The 12338-nt window shown below is 55.9% G+C and overlaps 1 protein-coding gene across 27 annotated transcripts in view; it reads left to right on the top strand.

Moving 5' to 3' along the window:
- The window catches only part of DYSF (dysferlin), a 189747-nt gene that overhangs the window by 36559 nt on the left and 140850 nt on the right, over positions 1-12338 (top strand). For 16 of the 27 annotated variants that reach the window (XM_002709777.6, XM_002709775.6, XM_089327563.1 and 13 more), the window contains 7 exons: positions 6456-6570; positions 7583-7675; positions 8035-8246; positions 10588-10716; positions 11056-11118; positions 11743-11793; positions 12188-12218. In XM_002709777.6, coding sequence (XP_002709823.2) covers positions 6456-6570; positions 7583-7675; positions 8035-8246; positions 10588-10716; positions 11056-11118; positions 11743-11793; positions 12188-12218 — 694 coding nt within the window. The remainder of the gene's footprint in view (positions 1-6455; positions 6571-7582; positions 7676-8034; positions 8247-10587; positions 10717-11055; positions 11119-11742; positions 11794-12187; positions 12219-12338) is intronic. The other 11 variants (XM_002709783.6, XM_002709780.6, XM_002709778.6 and 8 more) reach the window with 1 other exon arrangement.

The following is a 12338-nucleotide window of genomic DNA, read 5'->3' as shown; positions in this document are numbered from 1 at the left end:
AGGTCACTGAGGCCTGTGATGCTGCGTTGCTTCCTGGATGGGGAGAGGCCACTTCCTAGGAGAACCCTCCCCCCCCTCCCCCTTTCAGACCAGGCCTGCTGGTAGAACATTCTGGTTCAGTGCCGTGTCCACTGAGCCTGTCCTCCCTTGGAGCCCTTCCATCTGCTCACACTGCCCAGAGCCAAGGACTTCCTGGGCCTCTGGAGCTACCCCTCCCGGGATCCCGGCCAGGTCCAAACCCAGCCGGACAGGCGCGGAGCACTCATGGAGCAATTCTAGACCTCAAGGCAGCTGGTGAGGGAGGCACTCTGGGTCGGCCGTTCTGCTGGTGCTCTCCCCTGCATCTCAGGAGGGGGCCGCCTACTTCACTGTGCACTAGGCCCAGAGTGTCCAACCACTGGGAGCAGAGACTGGCAGTGAGCTAGGGCCACACTCTGATGAGTCCCTGGGCTTTCTTCTGGCGTCGCGAACGTCCACAGCCAGCCGCGCCCCAGCTTCTGCGGGGCCTGTGGGAAGAGCAAGGCAGGCCCAGGCACACCAGGCCTTGCCTGCCCACTGCTCAGTGTGTGTCAGAGGGAGGGGCAGGAGCTGGTCTAGGGCTTGGTCTTGCAGAGCTCAGAGATGGACATCTCCATGCAGACAGCCTGTGAGAAAAAGGAGCTGGGCAGAGGACCCCAGCACCCGGCCTGGGAGAGTCTGCCTGGTGGCCTGTGGTTTCCTGAGCCCTCTGAGTGTGGAGGGCAGGCAGGAGCCCGGGTTCTGTGGATCTTGTTGACGGTGGACCCCAAGCTGACATATATGGGTGGCGGAGGCTACACCATCCGGGGGTGCCATGTTTTGGACATGTGATTGATGTGGCCGTGTGGTGTGGTAACCTACAGTGATGCTATGGCTCAAGACCCGGGGAGTGGGCTCTCGGGTGGGGCCCTTGCTGTGGAGGGTCCCATTAGGGGCCTGAGCCAGAGAGTGTGTGGTCTGGGAATGCACAGGGCTCACACTCATGCTGTAGGAGGGGAACCTCAATTCTAGTTGTCAGGAGAAGGGGACTGGGGTTGTGTGTGTGTGTGTGTGTGTGTGTGTGTGTGTGTATTTAAACATTTATTTATTTGAAAAGCAGAGTTACAGAGACAGAGAGATCTTCCCTCCACTGGTTCACTCCCCAGATGGCCACAATGGCTGGGGCTGAGCCAGGCTGAAGCCAGGAGCCAAGAACTTCATCTGGATCTCCCATGTGGGTGCAGGGGCCCAAGCACTTGGGCCATCCCCTGCTGCTTTCCCAGGTGCATTAGCAGGGAGTTGGATTGGAAATGGAGGAACTGGGACTCAAACCAGCGCCCATATGGGATGCCACCAGCACAAGTGGCAGCTTTACTTGCTCGGCCACAGCGCCGGCCCTGAGGGGCTGAGTTTTGCTGTCATGGTGAAGCTAGGGCATCCCGACCCTGGTGGGAACCATGGGCAAGTCCCGTATCCCTATAGATCCTTGGTGAGGATCTATAACAAAGATTCATTTATTTACTTGAAAGGCAGAGTTAGAGAGGGAGGGAGGGAGGGAGGGAGGGAGAGAGGGAGAGAGAGAGAGAGATCTTCCTTCTACTGGTTCACTCCCCAAATGGCCTCAATAGCCCAGGGCTGGACCAGGCCAAAGCCAGGAGCCTGGAACTTCATGCAGGTCTCCCACACAAGTGGCAAGGGCCCAAGCACTCGGGCCATCCTCCACTGCTTTCCTAGGCACATTAGCAGGGAGCTGGATCAGAAGAGCTGCAGCCAGGACTGGAAGCAGCACTCATATGGGATGTGGTGTCACAGGCGGTGGCTTAACCCACTGTACCACAACGCTGGCCCCTGTATTTTATTTTTACTTATTTATTTTGCTTGTTATTTTTGGTCAGTCTCTTCTGCCAAGACATTAGCGTCACGGGAACACGGCCTTTGTTTTGTTCATAGAATTATCCCCAGTGTCATGAACGGTAGTTGGCCCTAGCAGGTGCCGGATGTGTAAATGTGATTGTGAAGGGCTCAGGAGCGGTGTGTGTGTGTGTGTGTGTGTGTGTGTGAGGCCAGACACATCTGGCAGGCTCCCAGTCCTTCACTGTCACCTGCCCGCAAAACCAGGACCCCCACAGGCTGGCCCTTGGGCTGTCGCCACGCTCGGCTTTATCCTCTGCTGTTGCCATCTTGAACTTAACAGTTTCTGAATAAGGGACTCCTATTTTCTTTTTGGCACTGGGCTGTGAGTTTCATAGTGGGTCCTAACTGTGTCCAGCTCCTGGACCCTGCGTGAGGGCTTCGTTTGTCTCCACTAGGCAAGATTCTTACGGTTACAGCAGAAGCAGGTTTCTCAGATTTTTAAAACCTTTTGTTGGGGCTGGTGCTGTGGTGCAGTGGGTTAAAGCCCATGCCCACAGTGTCAGCATCCCATGTGGGCACTGGTTTGAGTCCCGGCTACTCCACTTCTGATCCAGCTCTCTGCTATGGCCTGGGAAAGCAGCAGAAGATGGCCCAAGTCCTTGGGCCCCTGCACCTGTGTGGGAGACCTGGAAGAAGTTCCTGGCTCCTGGTTTTGGATCAGTTTAGCTCTGGCTGTTGCAGCCATTTGGGGAGTGAACCAGCAGATGGAAGACTTTTCTCTCTCTCTCTGGCTCTACCCCTCTCTGTAACTTCAAATAAGTAAAAATAAAATCTTAAAAAAAAAACCTTTTATATGTGTAATTTAAGATTTAGAGAAAATTCGCCAAGAATGGTATGAAGAGTATTCTGTCCTATACCATTGGGACCAAGTTGCCAACCCCCTGGTCCATCTTCCCAGGTGTTGGGTGTATTTCTCTGAGTAAGGACATCCCCTTACAGATGCACAGTCCTCCAAACGAGGAGATGGCCACTGATGCAGTATCTTTTTTTTTTTTTAAAAACATTTTATTTATTTATTTGAAAGGTAGAGTTATAGACAGAGAGAGGGGGAGAGAGAGAGAGAGAGAGAGAGAGAGAGGTCTTCCATCTGCTGATTCACTCCTCAAATGACTGCAATGGCTGGAGCTTGGTTGATCCAAAGCCAGGAACCAGGAGCTTCTTCTGAGTCTCCCACGCAGGTACAGGAACCCAAGCACTTGGGCCGTCTTCTACTGCTTTCCCAGGCCATAGCTGAGAGCTGGATTGGAAGAGGAGCAATCAGGACATGAACCGGTGCCCACGTGGGATGCCAGTGCCACAGGCGGAGGCTTAGCCCACTACATCTGGGATGCAGTATATTCATCTGAGCCAGGGACCTCTCCTGGCTGTCTGCTGTTTCAACAATGTCTTTGCAGCGAAAGGAGCCAGCAAAGGATCGTGTGTTGTGTTTAGCTGCTTTGGCTCTTTAATGTTCCTGTGCCTGGGCTAATTTCCCAGTCTTCCCTTGACTTTTATGGCCTTGTGGCCGTGGTGCTTCTGGAAGCACAGACCAGTTATTTTGTAGAATGGCCCTCAACATGGGTTGTCTGGTGTTTCCTTGGAACTAGATGTAGGCTGTGCATTGTTGGTGAGAATGTGACACAGGTGATGACATCTGTGTACCCTGTCCAGTGGTGAGACTTGGAGTGGCTTCCTTGCTTCACTGTCACCCTCATCATTTGATTGAACTAGCACTTACTGGATGTGCACCAATCATTCCTCTGCTCCCCTTTCCAGCAAGGAGAAATTCCATGGGAATTCTTCACATCTGAAAGATCCTGTTCCTAACCCACTGTTGACTAGGAGTTGTAACATCTATTTTTTTTTATGGTTAAATTGATTATTTTTAAAAGATTTATCTATTTAATTGAAAGAGTGAGCATACAGAGAGAAGGAAAGGCAGAGAGAGAGAGAGAGAGAGGTCTTCCATCCGCTGGTTCACTCTCCAGTTGGCTGCAATGGCCAGAGCTGTGCTGATCCGAAGCCAGGAGCCAGGAGCTTCTTCCTGGTCTCCCACATGGGTGCAGGGACCCAAGGACTTGGGTCATCTTCCACTGCTTTCCCAGGCCACAACAGAGAGCTGGATTGGAAGTGGAGCAGCCGGGACTTGACCTGGCGCCCATATGGGATGCTGGCACTGCAGGTGACTACTTTACCCGCTCTGCTACAGTGCCAGCCCCAAATTGATTATTTTGACAGCTGCTAATTGGTGATATTATAAATGAGTTATTTTTCACACTAATCAGTTTGCATTCCACCCCAAAGAGAAACTGTCTCTTCTTGTCTCCTTCATATCTATCTATCCATCTATCAGCCATCTATTTATATCTAATCTATCACTTAATCCATCTACAAATCATCTACCTATATACTTGCCCATTAATTTATTATTCATTATCAATCACATTTCTCTCCATCTACCATCTATCATATATCTCATTTTTCCATCTACCAATTATCTATCCATTAATTTATTATTCATCTGTCTCTCATCTATCAATCATATATCTCTCCGTCTACCATCTACCTATCATCCGTCTCAATATGGATCATGCATTTCTGTTTTATTCAGTGATTAACCTGTTACTATTGTTATTTTGTTATTCGTCTTGTGCTCAACATTTCCTGATTTGGCCGGTGGAGCCCCTGAGAGCTGATGTGTATGTTCTTTTCATTAAGCACTTCTTTGCTTTCTGTCCCAAAGAAATAGCTCAGGCTCATCTTGTATTTCCCCTGCCCTAGCCCTGGATTTAGTTATTTCTCCAGAGAGCCTAACTTGCCTTGGAGTGGAGAGACCTACCCAGGCTCCCTGAGCCGGCGTCTGCAGGAGCAGGGGCAGCCCCTTGGGGGTTCTGCGGAGGCTGGGCATTTCCCGCCTGGGTTTGCTGCACGAGTGGCGACACCTGGTGGTGGCTGAGAACCCTACAGGGCTGGTTGTGGCCCTGGCTTGGATCTGGGGCTTACTGGATCCTGGTTGCTTCCGGTCCTTTCTCAGGGTTCTGAGCCCTGTTGTCCTGGCTCTGCCCTCGCTTAGCAGGCTGCCCCCGTCCAGGCACAGATCGGGAGGGCTGGAGCCTGAGAGCTGGATGCTTCCAAGGCCCGCAGGTTCTGCAGTGCAGGGACAGGGTTTGCTCCAGGGTCTCGGTGGCGACGCCCGGTGCGCATTGCTGGAGCACAGGGTGGAAGATGATGCGTGCTTGACTGTTGGTTGCCCAGACCCGCGGGGAGGGTGGCCTGACCTTCAAGCATGAAGCAAAAGACAAACAGGCAGCACAGCTGGGCGCTGTTTCTTTAAAAAGATTGGTAAGCGCAGGGGCCGGTGCTGAGGCGCAGCGGGTGAAAGCCCTGGCCTGAAGCACCGGCATCCTATATGGGCACCGGTTCTAGTCCCAGCTGCTCCTTTTCCGATCCAGCTCTCTGCTATGGCCTGGGAAAGCAGTAGAAGATGGCCCAGGTCCTTGGGCCCCTGCACCCACGTGGGAGACCCAGAAGAAGCTCCTGGCTTCGGATAAGCGCAGCTCTGGCTGTTGTGGCCATCTGGGGGAGGGAACCAGCGATGAAAGACCTCTTTCTTTCCCTCTGCCTCTCCTCTCTCTGTGTAACTATGACTTTCAAGTAAATAAATCTTAAAAAAAAAAAAAAAAGATTGGTAAGCATGACCCTAAAGTGTGAAGAGTGAGGGAATTCTGGGCCATTTTGCTTGATTTTGAATTATTTTTCTTTAACAAGGTTTTTGGACTCCCCAAGCTTTCTTAAGTACGTATTACTTATATTTAAAAGAAAGACAAAATGGCTCTCACAGGAGGCTTGCGGGGTTGCAGCAGGCCTGCTGGCCCAGGAAGGCCAGGCTAGGGAGCTGCTGGCCTGCGCCTTCTCCCTGGGGCTCAGGGTGGGGGTGGGGTGAAAGCTGGGCACCTTCCCCCTGCACCTGAAGGGGGTGACCTGGCACGGACCTCTTGGCTGGGGATGCTGCTATTCAGCAAGGGGACTCAGCAGGGTGAGGGATGTCAAGGCCTCCTCAGTGCTGCTTGGCCCCGTGCAGAGCAGAGCAAAGAAGCTGTCTGCAGACAGGCAGGGGAGGAAGAGCTCGGGCTAGGCAGAGGGGCCACTGGCCTTTGTGCTGGAGTCGGGCCTAGGCTGGGAGCGAAGAATCTTGCAGGAGGGAGTGGATCCCTGCTTTGTTTATAGGATGTGCTCCACCAGCTGACTTAGTTCTCACCCGGCCCTGTGAGGAAGGGGCCATGGCCACTGCTGTGCCCATTTTACAGGCAAGGACACTGAGGTATAGGGCGGTACCGCTCTTGCCCAGATCACAAGGCTCCTGGTGGTGGAGCCCCATCCCAGATTCTGTGCTCTTTACCAGCCGGCAGTGCTCATGGGCCCCTGGTGGGGGAGAAAGGGCTTTGCCACAGCCTTCTACAAACCCAAGCCTTGTCAGAGGCACAGTCCTCGCGGACAGGAAGGCTGCGGGGTGGCAGTGGCCAGAGCCAGTGTGCTCACCTGCTGCCCACCTCTGTGTCTTCCAGGCCTCGCTGGTCCTGCAGGTATCCTACACGCCGCTGCCTGGAGCTGTGCCCCTGTACCCGCCCGCCACGCCGCTGGACCCCACCCCAATCCTGCTGGACTCGGATGCACTGGCTGGTGAGGGGCCCAGCCCTGGCCACGCAGGAGGGCGCTCTGGGGGGGAGTGAGGATGCCGGGCCGGACGCCCTGCCCTGCGTGGCTCCCGGCTGTGCTGTGCAGGGTCTGCCCCACGCCATCGCCGAGGCCTCGCCCCAGAGTCCAGTGCTTCTCTGTCCCCACGCCCAGCAGGGCCTTAGTGACGCAAGAGTTAGTGTTCCGAGAGAGAGGGAGAGAGAGAGAGCGAGAGAGCGAGCCCTGGGTTGAAGTTAGGGGACATGAGCTCTTGTCTTAGTTGACACTAAGTAGTCACTGTGTGACCTGGAGCCAGTCACTCTCCCTCTCTGGGCCCGTAAAGGCTCCATCATCTGTGAGTGAGCAGACGGAGTTCGCCGAGTCCTGTGCACGCCTCAGCTCTCTTTCTTTGCCTCTGCCTGGCCTGTTGAGCGAGGACCCCAGCGAGGGTGGCTGGCCTGCAGCAGTGGCCCCTGGGAGGGTGCAATGCCTCACGGGTTGGCTCCTGGACACCTGCCTGTGGCAGAGATTCTGGAGTTTCTCTGGTGGTCAAGGCAGCCGGGCACAATCACGGCAGATGTCTGGCCATGCCCTGAGCCCGTCCCCTGGGACCCAGCCCTGTGTGGGGGCTCAGTGGCGAGAGGGGCGGAGAGCACCGTCTTGGGGCCCAGCACCGTCCCAGCGTAGAGACCTGAGTTTGCTGAGCACTCGGGAACCTACACGACCGCAGGCTGCACAAGAGCTGGGCTGGATCCTGGGGATTGAGGGTGGGGAGGGCGGAGTCCCCAGTGCTCTGGGAACATACGGAGGTGGGTCTGGCAGGCCAGTCTGGGGACTCCCAGCCCTGCCTGCGAGGTGGCGAGAAGGGACAGTCCCCCGAGACCTGGCAGCCCTGTCTGAGCTTTGTGCCCAGCTGCCAAGGGTGGTGAGAGCCGGGATGGGTTTGGAGTACCCAGGTTGGCGCCCTCACCCCAGTTCTTCCCGTCCCTCCTGGGGCTGTGCCCTAACCACGTGGCAGGTGGGGGACAGAGCCGGGCCGAGACTTGGTCCCTGCTCAGTGACAGCACCGTGGACACGAGATACTCTGGAAAGAAGTGGCTGGCCCCCGCGGGTGAGACACGGGCTGGGGTGGTCCCAGCCCCACATCTTGCCACCTGTAACTGTCTTACTTGCTGTCACCGCCAGTTCACGGGGGTGGGGTGAGGGGGCCAGAGGGCTCACCCCGCAGGACGCAGGGGCTGGGGAGGGCTGGGGCCATTCTCTCTTCTTCCTGTTCACTAACGGACTGACTGCCCTCAAGTTTCAGCAGCTGGAAGCTCCCTGTATTTCTGCCTCATCCATCCTGGCCCCTGATGGAGAAGGGTGGGGACGAGGGAGATGGGTGCTGGGTTAGTGCCCGTGCCCTGTGGATCGCGGTGCACTGGGCTGGGTCCCACGGGCCCTGGGGCTCATTGTGTCCTGTCCTCCCAGACACAGGAGGAGAGGAAGACACGGAAGACCAGGGGCTCACGGGCGATGAGGCAGAGCCATTCCTAGACCCGAGCGGTGCTCCGGGCCCTGGGGCACCCCCCACCCCAAAGAAGCCGCCATCCCACCCTCCGCCCTACCACCCTGGGAGCAGGAGACCAAGAAGCGCGCCGGCCCCCAGAAAGCTGCTGTCGGACAAACCGCAGGACTTCCAGGTGATGACCAGGGTGCTGCCCTGATCCCGGCCCCTCCTGCAGCCCAGCAGCGGCTGCCAGTGCCGGCCGCCCCCTGACCTGCCCACCGCTCGGAAGGACGGGCCTGCGACCCTGAGGCACTGTGCTTCCCTGCAGCCCCGGCAGGGCTGAGCTGGCACTGTCGTCTCAGGACAAACCTCCACCCAGCCCCAAGGGTTTGCTTTTCACAAAAAAAGAAAAGTCCCAGCAGAGATTCTGGCCTTCTGTCCTCTGCTTTCCTGTCCGGGGTGAATCTCCCTGGCTACACAAAGTGTGGTCGCGGCCTCCTGAGAAATGTAGACTTTCTGGCCCCATCCAGACCTGCTGTATCAGGATCCACAATTGAAAACAATCTGTTTATTTTTATTTATTTGAAAGGCAGAGCGACAAAGACTGAGACTGAGAGAGAAAGCAAGAGTGCTTCCAACTGCTTGTTTACTCCCCAAATGCTCAAATGCTTGCAACAGCCATGTCTGGGTCTGGCCTAAGTCAGGAACCTGGAAGTCCATCCGGGTCTCCATGTGACTGGCAGGGATCTAACTACTTCAGCCATTAGCAGAAAGCTGAATAGGAAGTGGAGTAGTTGGGACTCAAGCCAGGCACCTCAATGTGGGGCATGGGTGTCCCAGCAGCGACAACCACTGTGCCCAACGCCTGCCTGATATTTAACTCGTTAGAATTCCTTTTAATGTTAAACACGGGAAACTTAAGTCCCTATTCATTAAGTGCAGCAAATCAGAAAAATATATCTCTGTTCTAGATTAAGGTATTTTAAGCGGAAGTCCTAGCTGTACCTGTTATAGCTGCCCCAGGAGACTGAATTTTATTTTCCACACCATCATTTCCCACACAGGTTGTTTTCTTTAAAAGTAATATATATTTATTTTTGTAATGCATTTTTTTTTTTAACAGGCAGAGTGGACAGTGAGAGAGAGAGAGAGAGAGAGAGAGAGAGAGAAAGGTCTTCCTTTGCCGTTGGTTCACCCTCCAATGGCTGCCGCGGCCGGAGCGCTGTGGCCGGCGCATTGTGCCTATACGAAGGCAGGAGCCAGGAGCCAGGTGCTTCTCCTGGTCTCCCATGGGGTGCAGGGCCCAAGCACATGGGCCATCCTCTCTGCACTCCTGGGCCATAGCAGAGAGCTGGCCTGGAAGAGAGGCAACCGGGACAGAATCCGGCGCCCCGACCGGGACTAGAACCCGGTGTGCCGGCGCCGCTAGGTGGAGGATTAATTAGCCTAGTGAGCCGCGGCGCCGGCCCTTTGTAATGCATTTTTAATATTTTGCACGGCAAAATGAAGAGAATAGAAATCAGTCGTCCCCTTCGCAGCGTTGTTCCTCATAGCCTGCTGTCTTTGAAGCAATAGTTGGTTAATGAATGCATTCACTGATGAGGAGAACAGTAATGGTGTTATTTTCCTGTGAGAATTGCTGGGATGGTTTTGGGTTTCGTGTTTTAAAATTCGTCACCTAGTAACAGGAAGCACAGACCTTGACGTCTTCATTGACTGGAAGTTCAGTTATGAAAATGCGCCCTCCTTCCCTCTCAGCGTGTGAGAAAGTATTGCATCTCCTAAAGATGGGCCCTCTAGCTTCGCGGCTGCCCTCTGAGGGGGTTGTCCTTAAGAATGCCCAAGGCTGGCACCGCCTGCGGCTCACTAGGCTAATCCTCTGCCTGCAGCGCTGGCACACCGTGCTCTAGTCCCGGTCAGGGTGCCGGATTCTGTCCTGGTTGCCCCTCTTCCAGGTCAGCTCTCTGCTGTGGCCAGGGAGTGCAGTGGAGGATGGCCTAAGTGCTTGGGCCCTGCACCGTCATGGGAGACCAGGAGAAGCACCTGGCTTCTGGCTTCGGATCAGTGCGGTGCGCTGGCCGCAGTGGCCATTGGAGGGTGAACCAACGGAAAAGAAAGACCTTCTTTCTCTCTGTCTCTCTCTCTCACTGTCCACTTTGCCTGTCCAAAAAAAAAAAAAAAAAAAAAGAATGTCCAAGCCACTGCACGTGTCCGTGTCAGTGGCTTGTCATGTGGGGCTTATGCCAGTGGCTGCAGGAACTGAGCGCGGGAGGGAGGGACCCAGCCGCCCTGGGCTTCTCTGCGAGTCACTTCCCTGGAGCAGTCTGGCAGCCTTTCGCTGGAACTACAGAACACACAGACAGAAAGGACCCTGGCGGGAAACGTGATTGGCCCTTTCACGCTTTTCCTAATCCCTTTCGAAGCCAGCAGTGAGACTGTGCCCTCACTCCCGTGAGGGAGTGGTGGGTGGTCCCTTCCTCCCTGCCCGCCCAACCCCTGACCTTCCTTTTGCTCATGTCCCTCCTGGCTTTCAGATCAGGGTCCAGGTGATCGAAGGACGCCAGCTGCCGGGGGTGAACATCAAGCCGGTGGTCAAGGTCACGGCTGCCGGGCAGACCAAGCGGACGCGGATTCACAAGGGCAACAGTCCTCTCTTTAATGAGGTGGGAGCCGCGGGGCGTTGGGGGCTGGGTGGGCCCTCCAGCTACTGGTGGCTTGAGATGTGCCTGGTCTTAAGTTGGTTATCTAGGCACGGAGACAGGGCTGCAGCCCCGATTCCTGCCCTGGGCTCCTGCTGCTCCACGTCCCCAGGCACCTGGCCCTGAGGTGACAACCTCTGTGAGGTCAGGGCTGGACAGCCTGGAACTGGGCAGATTTTCTGAGCTCAGCGTTGGCCTGACTGCCGTCCTGGCAGCTCCTGGGTGGTGGTGGTTGACCCCCATCTCTCTGACCCATGGGCTGCAAGCGCTGAGTTTACCCCCACTCTGGCTCTCGTCCCACAGACTCTTTTCTTCAACGTGTTTGACTCTCCCGCAGAGCTGTTCAATGAGCCCATCTTCATCACAGTAAGTCCTTCTGCCGGCCATGTGCAGGCACATACGTGTCCGTGTACACATGGGCACATGCAGGGCTTTACGCGTGTGTGAGTGCATGTCCATGTGAGTGTGTGTGTGTGAAAGACCGGGGCTGCAGCCCTGTGCCTGGTGGGTGTGGAGCAAACCCCGGTAGGCTCTGTGGGTCACAGCCTGTCTGGCAGCTCCCCTGGGAGACCCCCCACTGCTCAGCATTCGCACGTGCCTCGGCTCAGGGTCCTGCAGCAGCTGCTTCGGTTTTCATTTTTTTTTTTCCGTTTGTCCACCTGCCTGTCTCTGGCCAAGGTTTTCTTTCTCTGGGCCTCAGCCATTCCTGCTCCTGGCCCCAAAAGGCAGTGCCACCTAGTTAGTGTGTGGGCTCTGGAGCTGGCCAGTCTGGACTCCTGTGTTGCCTGTGCCAAGTGGGGACTGTGCGATTCTGTACAAGTCCGGCAGTCGCTCTCTGCCTCTACTTCTGCACCTGTCAAGTGGGGGTGAGCCCGACGTTCCTGGGAGGGTCAAACCTGGCTGAGCGAGCCCTGAGGTCGGCCGCTGTGACTCGGGAGGGAAGATCTGGGGGCGGCCCTGTCTGGGCCTGTGACTGATCTGTCCGTGCAGGTGGTGGACTCCCGCTCCCTCAGGACAGATGCGCTCATCGGAGAGTTCCGGGTGAGTTTCTCCGCTGCGATGCGGGCCCTTCTCACCTCCCTGTGTTAGCTGCCACTCTGGGGCGGTGGCAGGAAGCGGCTCTCAGAACAGCAGTATCTTGTCTGTGCTGGGAGTGTCCTTGCAACAACCCCCCCGCCCCGCCCAGTCTCCTCCCAGCCCAAAGAGCCTGGGCGCCAGGGGGTGGAGCAGTAACACTCAGGGGCAGGGTGGGCGAGGACACAGAGATGTCCCCGGACCACGGCCAGAAAGTGTTGTGCTGACTTTGCACAGGGAGCCAGATGACCCCGCTGCCCTCTGTCTCCGAGTGTTCTTTCAGGGACTCTCACCTTTTGCCCTGTGTGCTCAGCCCCTCAGTGCCAGGGGTCGAACCTTTGTTTCCTCTCTTTGCTTTCAGATGGACGTGGGCACCGTTTACAGAGAGCCCCGTGAGTTCTCACCGCCCTGGCCCTATCCTTGCATTTTGATCCTGGAGGCTGCTTGAGGACATCCATTTGGGACCCTCGTTCTTGCTCCCTGGGGTGGGATTTAGGAGTTGGAGGTGGAGT

Source organism: Oryctolagus cuniculus, chromosome 2, assembly GCF_051225735.1.
Source record: "Oryctolagus cuniculus isolate XC-2025 breed Fujian yellow rabbit chromosome 2, ASM5122573v1, whole genome shotgun sequence".
Classification (NCBI taxonomy): domain Eukaryota; kingdom Metazoa; phylum Chordata; class Mammalia; order Lagomorpha; family Leporidae; genus Oryctolagus; species Oryctolagus cuniculus.
Note: the sequence above shows the minus strand (reverse complement) of the source record. Positions and strands in the feature narration are given on the sequence as shown.